Raw genomic sequence first — 14,188 nt, 5'->3', positions numbered from 1 at the left:
CCTGCTTCTGAAACTGTATGATGCAACTCAAGCACCCCTCTGTATAAGTCTTTCCTGATTCTCACTGCCCAGAGAGAGACAGATGCATCCTCTGTTGTGCTCTCACATGCAACATGATACTGTTTACTTTCCTTTTTCACATTATACTAGTTAGAAATTTCTGAATGCTGAAGCATTATTTTACTCATTTTATATACCCAATTGTGTGTGCCTCCTAAAAGGGAATATCTAATGAATAAATGAGTGTACATATAGACAAAGATTTAGTTACCAAGAGAATAGTATTGAGGACATCATTATTCAGCGGTGACTCTTCTACACCTCTGTGTTTTCGTATTTTTTTCTTTGCCGTGTGTACCATATTTGAAACTGATAATTTATGAATTGGAACTGATGCTGGTTCTGTCAACTTTGACAAAGCATGAGTTATATCAGCAATTTCTATAAAAAGAGTGAAAATAAATACATATTGAATCAATAACCTTAAGAGGCTAAAATGATGAATAAAATGGTAATTTTATAGAATATTTTAATCACTCTTTTCATATATTACATATGTATTACATACTCCCAGAATCATAAAAATTTAAAACATCTATTTGGCTTCATACACATTCTTGATTGACAAAGATGTAACACAAATTATTTCTCCTCAGAGGACTTCAAAAATAAACCTCAAAAACCCTGCTTTTCAAAAATATTACATTTTTGGTAGAAAAAAACTTACTAAATGCACCTATTAAGCTCAGAGGATAGCCTGGAGAGAGATGGTAACTAGCTAGTCCATCAAAACTTGTTTCTCTAACTTAATTCAAATGAGGAAAAAAAAAAAAAAAGGAAATTATCGGAAAATGTGCCAAAGAGAAAGGATTAGACATTTTATAATAACCAAAAAAAAAGTTACCTTTTCCCTCTTCCTCAAAAGTAGATCGTCCAAGAATCTCATCAGTTGATTCCTTTCGACGGCAAATTTTAAAAAATTCAGTGACAAAATCACCTATTATAGAAGAGATGTTACTCATTTTGACATATAACTAAAAGAAATCAATCCTATAAAGAACATATCTTTTTTTCAAAAAGCCATTCAGTTTTTCTACCAAAAACCAAGATTAATGCTATTTCAAAAGTATACTTGCTCTTCCTTTTCTCTATGTTCCAGAATATTAAAAAGTTTTTCCTTAAAGTTCCCACTAGAATGAAAGGAAAAATAAATAATATTAAGTACTTATTATATGTCCGAATAAGACAAATAGTATCTTTTTTTTTACTTTTGTGTAGAAGAACTGGGGGATATGTCAGAGCCACAGGGAGTGAGAGAAGTCACCAGACAGAGTGGGGAGCAGAACAGGTGGATTTACTGAAACACACTGCTGTGGGGAGTAGTGGGCAAGACAGGAGTGGTCTGCTGTGCCACATGTGGGTTAGCTCCCTGGCCAGGGATTGAACTCAGGCCATAGAGGTGATATTGCTGAGATTTAACACCTAGGCCACCAAAGAGGCCCCAAATAGTATCTTTTTAAGTTAATAAAGTTATATAATAAGAACATTACTATATGGGGCCTCCCCAGTGGCGCAGTGGTTGAGCGCTGGGCTGCAAAGCTGCCTGCAGCCTCTGCAGCGCCAGTTCGATCCCCAGCCACCGGTGAGGGTCCCATATGGCGTGCAGATCTCTCCTGCCGTGCCTGCAGCTCCCCTCAGCAGTGTACTTCGTCAGTCTGCCTGTTCTGTTGCCCGCTCTGACTCTGGTGAATTCTCTCACCCTCCTGCACTTCTGACTATACCCAGTGCTTGTATAAATAAATAAATAAATCTTTAAAAATAAATAAAGAACATTACTATATGTATACTCTCTCCAGTGTATACTATATGTATACTCTCTCCAGTGCCACACCCTACTATAATTCTGAATCAATGAAAAAATTAAGCTTCAACTGATACTAATAGTATATTATGTATCATCACAGGGGTAAGAAGGTTTAATATCTTCTAAAAAGGGGTAATGAGATAAGTTTATACAAATTAAAACTTAAGAGCCATCAGCAATAAAAACTGTTGGACAAGAGAGTATACTGAGTACTTCTAGGCCTTAGAAACCATCAACTAGTTCTGAATAACCCAGAATATTTTCTGGGCTTCTTTAGCAAAGCAGCAAAATTCTACTAACTAGTTATATAGTTTGTTATATAGTGACTATGTAAGATGACTACATAACCCTATAATCTAGCCATAAAAAGTCAGAGGTAGGATGAGGTTACTAAACAGTAATTTAAAATGAAATTACTTGTAATTTTAAATGTACTCTGCAATTACAGAAATCAGAGAATGAGGAATAATAAGGAACTAGGAAGGAATACAGTAAGTAAATTTAATGGTTAAACAACAGAAACTATTGAACATCTTCTAAAAGACAGACACAGTGTTAAATGTAATACACATACACAACCTTTATTTGATACTCTCAATAACCCTACAAAGTGTATTATTATTGTTACCTCTATTTCAGTGAGATTTGCTCAAACTGATGACCTAGGATCTGAAACAAGTTCCGCCCATCTCCAGCACTCTTAATATCGACCCACTTTTCCCAACACCCTAGAAAAATACACCAATAGCAGGATTTTTACTGTATATATATTGTATTCACTGCTATATATTCAACACAAATGCTAAGTGATGATTAGAATTTGATGAACAGCTGATGAAGAACAGCTGATGAAAAGAGCCCAAGAAAATAACACTTTAAAGAAATGCATCACTATCATCAAAAAGTATTTAGAAACTTCATCAAGTGAAAGGTAATATGTCAGGTACTACGGAGCTAAGAAACAGAGAAAAGTTTTCATGTATACAAATATAAAAGAGAAAAATATGGAAAAACACATGGAGGAGATGGGTAAAAAAGACTTCTTAATGACAATCTATAAAAATGGAAAGGAAAAGATAGCTTCAGTCATGGGATAAACTATCTGAATAGAAATTGATATTTTTTAAAGTATTTCTATTTATGCTATTTCATCTGATTTTTCAAATAACTCTGAGAGGCATGTGATTACATCTTTTTTTCCCTATCAGAAAATAGGCTTCCAGGGCCTCTCTGGTGGTGCAAGGGGTTAAGCACCGTTCTATGAAGCACTTTGCAGCCTCTACAGCACAAGTTTGATCCCCGGTGGGCCAGGGAGCAACCCACATAGCAAAGCAGACCTCTCCTGCCTCGCCCACTGCTTCCGTCAGCAATGTGTTTCAATCAGTCTGTCTGGTCTGTTCCCCACTTTGTCTCTGGTGAAATCCTCTCACCACCCCCCCATCTCTGGCCTGTACCCCAGCTCTTGTATGCAAAAATAAATAAATCTTTAACAAAAAAAAAAGAAAAGAAAATAGGTTTGCAATGTCATACAACTCTACCTTCTAATACAGACTGTCAAAATTTGTGTTCTTCCCATCATGTACCACAGTCCAGAGGGAAGGTAAAAGGCAAAAAGTTCTCTACTAGGGTCTCCCCGGTGGCGCAGCGGTTGGGAGCTGGGTTGCGAAGCTGCCCGTGGCCTCTGCCGCGCCGGTTAGATCCCTGGCTGCTCCCCGGCCACCGGAGGAGGGTCCCACATGGCGCGCAGACCTCTCCTGCCGCCCGCTGCTCCCCTCAGCGGTGTGCTTCGGTCCTTCTGCCTGCTCTGCTCCCCACTCTGGCTCTGGTGAATTCTCTCACCCTCCCGGGCTTCTGACTGTACCCAGTGCTTGTATAAATAAATAAAAATAAATCTTAAAAAAAAAAAAAAAAGTTCTCTACTAACTAAAATAGAAGATGCAGACTATGCTACAAAAGGGGTTTGGGGGAGGGGGGAAGTGGCATAAAGCATTAGAATAAAACTCAGATCCAGGGATTTTGATGTGGAGACTGGTTAAAACTAAAAGACAAGAAAGAAATCCAGACACTGCTGTTCAAGAATTACTGCTGTTGGCAAAAATTTTGTTTTTTAATGGTGTTAACCTTAGGAGCAACAATTGTAAAATGAAACTAAAAATTACTTTTTTGGATAAATGAAATAAAGTATGGAGAATGCATTCAGTGTTCTTATTTGGAAAGCAGACAGACTGGTGGTATTTCAGGAAAGGAACATAATATCTTACCTAGCAAACACTGAGGATTATCAGCTTTTCGAACTCTAACAGACCAGTGGGGAGCCTGAATTGGATCCAAATCACTGAAATGCAAAAATGATAAACATGAGAACCTAATTATGACAATCGATAAGACTCACATATTTATCAAAATGCATCCTAATCAAAACATTACAGATAGAAGAAGCAATCCATTTTGCCTCCTTTAAACTGTTAACTCTGATGCATAAGGCTTTTTGGCAAAGTTATAAAAAAATAAAATCTTAAGAAATCAAAGTTCTCAGACCAATAAGCTAAACAGGAAAAAACAAAATGAAAATAACACATTTAAAAAGTGACTTTGAACAGGCAATATTAACTGATAATCTAATGAGAAAAATTACATTTTACAATAAAAAAGAAATGAGAAATATAAAGTAATCACCTTGTTTTTTATAGCACTAATAATAAAAAAAGAAACTACAAAAATTTGCACAAGATCAAAAGCATCCTATTTCTTTAATTAGATAGATTATGGTTCATCCATTTTTTTTTTAATTTTTTTTTTAGATTTATTTATGTTATTCAAGAACCGGGGTATAGGCCAGATGCATGGGAGGGTGAGAGGATTCACCAGAGATAGAGCGGGGAACAGAACAGGCAGACTGACGAAATACACTGCTGAGGGGAGCTAGTGGGCGCGACAGGAGAGGTCTGCTGCGCCATGTGGGACCCTCACTAGCCGACAGGGATTGAACTGGCGCTGCAGAGGCTGCGGACAGCTTCACAGCTCGGCGCTCAGCTGCCTGCGCCACCAGGAGAGGCCCGGTTCATCCAGTTTTGTAGAATAATATGCAACAATTTACAATGACAATATAGATCTTTATTTATTAGCATTAAAATGTTAAATATTAAGCAAATTAATGCAAAAATTTAAACTTCAGAAAGATACACCCAAAATGCTATTTTCAAGTAATGGACTGCAGGTAGTTGTTACTTTATTCTTCACACGTCTGTAAATTATCTAAATTAAGAAAAAGTGTGCAATACCTTTACCATCACCAAATACATTTTAATTATAAAAGAAGTGTCCTAGTTCTCACTGTTCTGCATAAAACATGAAAATGTACTAAAATTACATTCCTTTTTCTCCACATTCTTTCTAAGTTTGCTATACTATTTGAGTAATTTTAACTGTACAGGAGTTATGATATCGATGTTCTGTTACCTATTACATTTATCATCAAATATTCACATTCTGATGACCATTATTTCTTCAAAGCATTTCATGAAATGCTTCTTACCAACTTAGAAAAATTCAAGAGAATTATACACTGAATCTCCAACTGCATAACTAAAACCAAAGATTCATTCAGATTGCTCATTAACTTTGAACTAAGAATCTCATCTCCAAAGTTAAAAGACATCTCGAATACATATTAAACAGTCTTAAAAAGTGATTTTTAACAGTAAAAAATGAACCAACCTTATCAGAAACTGACAAAGGAAAATTGCTAACAACTTGACAGTTAATTTATTCTATTGAATTTTTGAATTTCAATTAGTCTTAACATACTTACGAATAAACATCATTATCCACAATGATACCTTCAGTCAGGTTAGGCCATGTAGTTGCTAAATGGAGTTCACTAAAATAAAACACAAAATACACCCCAAAACTTTAATACTGTGTATATGTCCTCTGATTCAGCAATTCAACTTCTAAAAATAAATTGTAAGCAAAAAACCAGAGATGTACATACAAATAAGTTAAAAGTATTACTTATAATAAAACTAAAGGTAATTGGTAAACAAATAATAGCAAATTCATATGAAATTAATGTCTAGCAGATATTAAAAAAAATGCTACATAAATATATAATAGCCACAAAGTATAAATAACCCAAATGACTGTAAGCTGATGAATAAACAAACTTTGGTACTACCCATACAATCATACACCCATAAAAGTGGTGAAACTGATTTTATGCTACAATGTGGATGAACCTCAGGCTGTTTTGCTAAATGAGAGAAGTCAGACACAAAGGGTGACGTGTTGTATGACTCAACTTACATAAAATGTCCAGAATAGATAAATCCATAGAGAGAGGAAAATTAGTATTTGCCCAGATGGGCTTGGTAAGTTGGGGTTTGTATCTAATAGGTGAGGGATTTCTCTTCAGAGTGATTAAAAAAAAGTGTTCTGGAATTAGATAGTGCTGATGGTTGCACAACCATCTGTAAATACTAAGAATCACTGAACTGTTCACATTTAGTGATGAATTTTATATACATAAATTATATCTGCATTTTAAAAAAAAAGATTTATTTATTGGGCCTCCACAGTGGCGCAGCTATTGAGCACTGGGTTGCAAAGTTGCCCGCATACTCTGCAACGCCGGTTCGATCCCCAGCTGCTCCCCGGCCACCGGAGGAGGGTCCCACATGGCGCGCAGACCTCTCCTGCCGCCCGCTGCTCCCCTCAGCAGTGTACTTTGGTCCTTCTGCCTGCTCTGCTCCCCGCTCTGGCTCTGGTGAATTCTCTCACCCTCCCGCGCTTCTGACTGTACCCAGTGCTTGTATAAATAAATAAATAAACAAATCTTAAAAAAAAAAAAAAAAAGAATTTAAAAAAAAGATTTATTTATTTATTTGTGCATACAAGAGCTGGGGTGTAGGCCAGAGGTGCGGGGGGTGGGGGGGGTCAATAAGAGGATTCACAAGAAATAGAGTGGGGAGCAGAACAGGTATGTTGACTGAAATAAACTGCTGAGGGGAGCAGCAGATGAGACAGGAGAGGTCTGCTGCTGCGCCATGTGGTGTAGCTCCCTGGCCTGGGATCGAAATCGTGTTGCAGTAGCTGCGGATAGCTTCATAGTGCTGAAATGTAACCCCTTGAGCCATCAGGGAGGCCTTATATCTACATTTTTTTTAAGCATGTTAGATAAGTGTTGGCAAATATTTTAGGCTTGAGGGCCTTGGAGTTTCTGCTATTTCTGCTTATTTTTTCTCTTAAAATCCTTAAAAATTTGAAGACTTGTCCTAGCCCACTTGGCATACAACAGTAGACTGATCAAATTTGCTTCATGCACCATAGTTTGCTGACTTCTTATGACTGACACTTATGACTTATGTAAAGTTTAAAGTAAACCATGTCACTAAAATGTAGAATATGCCATACATTTATGAAATACACAAACATGCTATGCAAAAAAGAGTTAAAAGAGCAGGCCTGATACTTAGGGAAGGTCTACTCACAAGGTTGGTCCTTGGTTCGGCATTTGAGAACTTTAATTTCAGGTAGGTTCCCACAATTCCTTTGTAAGAGTGGCTCATTATGCCTAAACTAATTATATAAATAATACAGACTACTCTTGACACCTGCATTCATTCTGGAATTCTTAGGCAGAGGGTGCTTTTATGACCAGCCTCTGATAAAAATACCAAGTGCTGAAGCTCTAGTGAGTCTCCCCAGGAGATAGCCTTTCATTCATGTTGTCACAACTCATGGCTAGAACAACAAGCATGTCCTGTCTAACTACAATGAAGAGGAAGCATATATCTGGCTTGCTCAGGACCTCATCCCATGTCCCCTTCCCCCTTGCTAATTTTTGCTTTACGTCCTTTCACTGTAATTGCCATGAGAACAACTATATGCTAAGTCTTATGAAGCTGAAGGTGGACTTAGAGACCACTGCTGCAAATAAATAATCATACATACATATATACACCAAATTCATGCATAGGAAAATGTATATATACATGCGTGTGTATAAATATACTTTAATGAACCAAATAGCTTATTCAAATAAGCAAATGAAATAATTTCTAAACTGGCACTATTTATATTTTCCAAATATTTTGCTATAAGTGATTACGTTTTGCAAGCTTTATATTTTCTTGTGAAACTGCTTTCCATTAAAGTTCAGCAGCTCTTCTCCCACAGCAACTGTGTAACCTAAGAGGTCACCACTGTGTCTATGTCTTAATTTGCATATTTTGAAAAAGTGGTCAGGATCACAGATCTGAGGCATACAAGTAGAAGGGGAGGGAGAGGGATCAAAATACGAAAGGGAAGAAAACAAGGGACTGTGGTGATGGCTCACCGGTGCTATGGTGGTGGGAGAACTACAAGGACTATAGCTGAGAGGAGAAATCAAATACAGTACAAAAATTAACAATGATGTAAAAAAATAAATAAATAAATAAATAAATAAATAAGAAGTCAGGAAAAATGTGAGTAATTATCACTTATGGGTGATAGATACATGAAAGATCTTTACATGTAATATTTTTTGAGCTTTCCACTATTTAAAATATTTCCCAAATCACCTCTATAAAGAATTATTAATGAAAGGTATTGTATACATTTTATGTATTATTTTAAATTGTTTTTAAGTTACAGGGGGGGAAAAAGATGGAAAGATTGTTAGGTGTGGTCTCTATTTCTGGCACTATTATTTCAGAAGGCTGCACTATTATATAGCATGGTAAAATCATTATCAGTATAATTTAAAAAGTAGAGTCCCATAATTCAAATGAGAGATTAAAATTCTTACCTAATAGGATCTTCACAGGCACCAAATGGTAACTTGCCAAATTCTAAACCTCCAACTTCTCCTCCAATAAGGGCATCTATATCTAAACAAAAGAAATATTCTTCCATTATCTAGCAAAAATAGAGGCGTAAGAATTTAGTAAAATAGACTAAATTTAGTAAATTTAGTCTATTGGGAGATAATGAATTGAAATTTCCTACATTAAAAGCACATATAGCAAGTTACAGAGTAAATAGTCTGGTATTACAGACTTCTCCTAAGAATATCGGAGTAAAAGGACATGCTAAATTTCTATTTATCCAGTGGTTCATTTCAAGTCATGCATTCTAAATTTTACCCTTTTGAATACACCTTAAATATTCCTCAAAAGATGGTGATTGCTATGTATGTTCTGCATTTTCTAAGAATATGGTTATATCGTCATCTAAGACAAAGATTACCCAAGTATTAAAAATTTAATCACCAACTTATATTCATTACTTTTGCTGTCAATAATTTCTGAATAGCATATGAGTCATCATTAATAAAATTATGTTTCAGTTGATGGCACATGGAAATATTTAAAGTTCATGAAAGAATTTCCTTTCCATTATGAATGATATCTGAGATTAGAGGAATATTTAGAAGGTAAATCACCCCCCTTAGTTCCATCCCTTTTGAGGAAGTAATAAACACTTATAAAAGACATCAAAAGGATTTATTTATCTTTCAAATAATACAAAGGATTGTTTTCAATTATCCACACTATACTAGAATTCCTAAAATTAAAGTCTATAGTTGAGTTATGAACACTCCCCAGATTTGATAAAATCATGTGTGACAATTATCTATATACTAAATTATTAAAATTAGTTATTAAAAATGGCTCAATTAATTGAGTCAGTAAATATTCAAAGTCAATTCATTCCATTCTCCAACTAAAGAATGCTTACAACAAATATCAGAATGACAAGCTCTAATACATGATATGAATTGTTAAGAGATTAAAAATTCATAAGGACACTTCATAAATTAGTAGGTTAAAAATTGCTAGACTATAACCATATAAACACTTTTCACTGAATTATAATGCTAAGATTCTGGTTCTTGAATTCTTATCAGTAAGTTTCTATTCACTAATATATATAGTTTTAAATTATCTCACCTGGAGGTTGCTGAGGCCAAAAATATTGCTGCCAATCCTGAAGTACATAGGTAAATCGAATAGCAATACTAACTGGAGGCAACGGAGTTAAAGGACATCCCTAGGAAATAAATGCAAAATCAATACCATGTAAATGCTAACACCCTTGTTCTCTATAAATTCAACAACAAAATTTCAAACTATTAGGATGAAACATTAGTACCTTTACAATATAAGATTTTAAGATAATAGAGGTAGGGTAATAGTATCTAAATACAGTCATTAAAAAGGAAAACTAAGTTAATGAAATTATTAGAGCCAAAAGTACAAATTAGGGAAATCATTTTCATGAGAGACATTCTGACAGCCTAAAAGCTTGAGATGAATCAGGGGTAATCAAGAAGGAAGATTCTATAAAAAGGAGTAATACTGGCATACCTTAGATCTGCTTTTGAAATATGGAAAAAATAAAATGTAAGGAATCAGTGTATTTGTGTGCACATTTGTGTGCACAAGGGATTTCCATCCACAATTTTTGCAAACTGGTTTCACAAAAGTTTTCATTTTCTAAAAGAGATGTGTAGCTTTATAAAAATTCATTTAAAAAATGCCAGAGAGCAAATTAAATCAAAATAAAGCTGTGTAAACTACTATCTGGAAATGGGTTATTAAATTCTATTAAGCAAAGTGCTCTTTCAAAATATATACAATTTTAATAATACAAATATAATTTACTATTATCGTCAGACACACTGAATATGAAAAAAGTGTGATTCACTTTTTTAAAGTAAGGTTACTATTATAAAGGGTACAACTAGTTTGGGGGAGATGATGTCTTTTCTTTTCTTTTTTTTTAAAATAAATTTAATTTTTATATTCCCCATACAATTGCAACCCCCTTATTTTGACCCCAATCCCTCCCCTCCCCGCCCCTATCCCCGATGTCTTTTCTTTTAAATGAAAATAAACTCAGATAGATAAAACCAGTCTTGAACATTTAACCAGAATTTCAGACTAAAGCAAATAGTCACTCACACAACACAAATTATATTAATACAGTTAACAGCAGAAAACTTAGATTTAACTTAACATTCATTAAAGTCATAAAAATTAATACTATCATCCAAACATCCTTATGAGTTCACCCTCCCTTGGTTAATACACATTAATGTAGAAAAGGAGTTAAATATGACTAGAAATCACCTAGGCAGCTAAAAATATACATTAAATAACATTCTGCGCATCTAACCAGTTTTCAGATATTTCTGATACTGCTGGTCAGAAATAAGAGATATAAAGGGCCTCCCTCGTGGCGCAAGGGGTTAAGATGCAACCAATAAAGCTATCTGCAGCCACTGCAGCACAAGTTCAATACCCGGCCAGGGAACTACCCACATGGAGCAGCAGACCTCTCCTGTCTTGTTTGCTGTTCCCCTTGGCAGTGTATTTCAGTTGATCTGCCTGTTCTGTTCCCCACTGTGGCTCTGGTGAATCCTCTCTCCCCCCACACCTCTGGACTGTACCCCAATTCTTTTATTTTGAATAAATTTTATTGTTATATTCCCCATACAATTGCAGCCCCCCCATTCTGACCCCAATCCCTCCCCTTCCGCCCCCGCCCCCCTAAAAGTGTCTCTGGTTCATAGTTTTTTGTTGATTTTGATTTTCACTTTCTTATAGTTATTCATTTTCCTGGTCCCTTATTTAAGTTTTCTAGATTCCTGCTAAGAGTGTCTCTGGTTCATAGTTTTTTGTTGATTTTGATTTTCACTTTCTTATAGTTATTCATTTTCCTGGTCCCTTATTTAAGTTTTCTAGATTCCTGCTATGAGTGAGACCATCCGGTATTTTTCTTTTTCTTTTTGGCTTATTTCGCTGAGCATGATCCCTTCCAGCGCCATCCATGTTGCTGCAAATTGCATGTGTTTATCTTTTTTGAATGCTGAGTAATATTCCATGGTATATATGTACCACATCTTCTTGATCCAGTCATCTATTTTTGGGCACTTGGGCTGTTTCCAAAGCTTAGCTATTGTAAACAGTGCTGCTATAAACATAGGGGTGCAGGTGTTCTTTGGAATTGATGTTTCTGTGTCCTTTGGGTAAATACCTAGGAGTGGAATTGCTGGATCATATGGAAGCTCTATGTTTAGTAGGTCCAGAAATCTCCACACAGCTTTCCACAGTGGTTGGACCAGTTTGCACTCCCACCAACAGTGCAGAAGAGTTCCTTTTTCTCCACACCCTCGCCAACATTTGTTGTTGCTAGTTTTTTTAATATGTGCCATTCTCACTGGTGTAAGATGGTATCTCATAGTAGTTTTGATTTGCATTTCCCTGATGACAAGTGATGTTGAACATTTTTTCATATGCCTGTTGGCCATTTGCATTTCCTCTTCAGAGAAGTTTCTTTTTAGCTCTTCTGCCCATTTTTTGACTGGATTATTTTCTTTGTTGTTGTTGAGTCTCATCAGCTCTTTGCAGATTTTTGTGATCAGTCCTTTATCATTAGTGTTGGGTGCAAAAATGTTCTCCCAGTTGGTGGGGTTTCTCTTTGTTTTTGTTATTGTCTCTTTTGCTGTGCAGAAGCTCTTTAATTTGATGTAGTCCCAGCTGTTTATCTTTGCCTTCACTATCACTGCTTTGGGTGATGTGTCTGTAAAGATGTCTTTGATGTGCAAATCACGTAGTGTTTCGCCTATATTTCCTTCTATATATTTTATGGTTTCAGGTCTTATGTCTAGTTCTTTAATCCATTTTGAGTTGATTTTTGTGTATGGTGTGAGGTAGTGGTCAAGCTTCATTCTTTTGCATGTAGCGACCCAGTTTTCCCAGCACCATTTATTGAACAAACTTTCTTTGCTCCAATGCATATTCTTTGCTCCGTTGTCAAAGATTAGTTGACCATAAATCTGTGGGTTTATTTCTGGATTTTCTATTCGATTCCATTGGTCTGTATGTCTGTTCTTGTTCCAATGCCATGCAGTTTTGATGATTATGGCTTTGTAGTATAGTTTGAAGTCTGGGCGTGTGATGCCTCCATTCCCTTCTTTTTTTTTCAGGAGAGCTTTGGCTATTCGGGGTTTTTTGTGATTCCATATGAATTTCATCAATAATTGTTCTATTTCTTTGAAGAATGACATTGAAATTTTGATTGGAATAGCATTGAATCTGTATATTGCTTTTGGAAGGATGGCCATTTTAATAATGTTTATTCTTCCAATCCATGAGCAGGGGATGTCTCTCCATTTCCTTGTGTCTTCTTCTATTTCTTTTAACAGTGTTTTATAGTTTTCTTTGTATAGGTCCTTTACCTCTTTTGTTAGATTTATTCCCAAATATTTGATTTTTTTTGTTTCAATAACAAAAGGGATGGTTTTTTTGATTTCTTCTTCTTCAGATTTATTGTTTGTGTATAGGAAGGCTACTGACTTTTGCGTGTTGATTTTGTATCCTGCTACTTTACTGAACTGATTGATGAGTTGAATTAGCTTTTCTGTGGAGTTTTTGGGGTTCTCTATGTATAATATCATATCGTCTGCAAATAGTGATAGTTTGACTTCTTCTTTTCCTATTTGGATTCCTTGGATGTCTTTCTCTTGTCTTATTGCCCTGGCTAGGACTTCCAGTATTATATTGAAAAGCAGTGGTGAGAGTGGACATCCTTGTCCTTTTCCAGATCTTAATGGAATTGCTTTCAGCTTTTCACCATTAAGAATGATACTGGCTGTTGGCTTGTCATAGATGGCCGTTAGGATGTTGAGGTATGTTCCTTGTATCCCAAGAATTTCAAGGGCTTTTATCATGAATGGGTGTTGCACTTTGTCGAAAGCTTTCTCAGCATCTATTGATATTATCATATGGTTTTTATATTTCTTTTTGTTGATGTGTTGGATAACGTTGATTGATTTTCGGATGTTAAACCATCCTTGTGTCCCTGGAATGAATCCTACTTGGTCGTGGTGAATTATCTTATGGATACATTGTTGGATTCTGATAGCTAAAATTTTATTGAGGATTTTTGCATCAGTGTTCATTAGGGAGATTGGCCTGTAGTTTTCCTTGTTCGGTTTTGGTATTAGTGTAATGTTGGCTTCATAAAACGTGTTTGGTATTGTCCCTTCCTTCTCAATTTTTTGGAAGAGTTTGTGAAGGATTGGCACTAATTCGTCTCTGAATGTTTGGTAGAATTCATTTGTAAATCCATCAGGTCCTGGGCTTTTGTTTTTGGGGAGGTTTTTGATTACCATTTCAATTTCGCTAATTGTAATTGGTCTGTTTAGGTGTTCTATTTCTTCTTTATCTAGCTTTGGGTGATTGTAGAGTTGTAGGAATTTGACCATCTCCTCTAGATTGTTAAACTTGTTTCCATATAACTGTTCATAGTAGTTACTGATTATTCTTTTGATTT

The 14,188-nt window shown here is 35.6% G+C and overlaps 1 protein-coding gene across 2 annotated transcripts in view; it reads right to left on the bottom strand.

Moving 5' to 3' along the window:
- The window catches only part of RAB3GAP1 (RAB3 GTPase activating protein catalytic subunit 1), a gene marked incomplete at both ends in the record, with an annotated part of 80,452 nt that overhangs the window by 32,840 nt on the left and 33,424 nt on the right, over positions 1-14,188 (bottom strand). For both annotated transcript variants that reach the window (XM_084235377.1, XM_084235378.1), the window contains 6 exons: positions 272-441; positions 905-997; positions 4,126-4,199; positions 5,676-5,744; positions 8,655-8,736; positions 9,799-9,898. In XM_084235377.1, coding sequence (XP_084091503.1) covers positions 272-441; positions 905-997; positions 4,126-4,199; positions 5,676-5,744; positions 8,655-8,736; positions 9,799-9,898 — 588 coding nt within the window. The remainder of the gene's footprint in view (positions 1-271; positions 442-904; positions 998-4,125; positions 4,200-5,675; positions 5,745-8,654; positions 8,737-9,798; positions 9,899-14,188) is intronic.

Source organism: Talpa europaea, assembly GCF_964194135.1.
Source record: "Talpa europaea genome assembly, chromosome: 1".
Lineage (NCBI taxonomy): Eukaryota > Metazoa > Chordata > Mammalia > Eulipotyphla > Talpidae > Talpa > Talpa europaea.
Note: the sequence above shows the minus strand (reverse complement) of the source record. Positions and strands in the feature narration are given on the sequence as shown.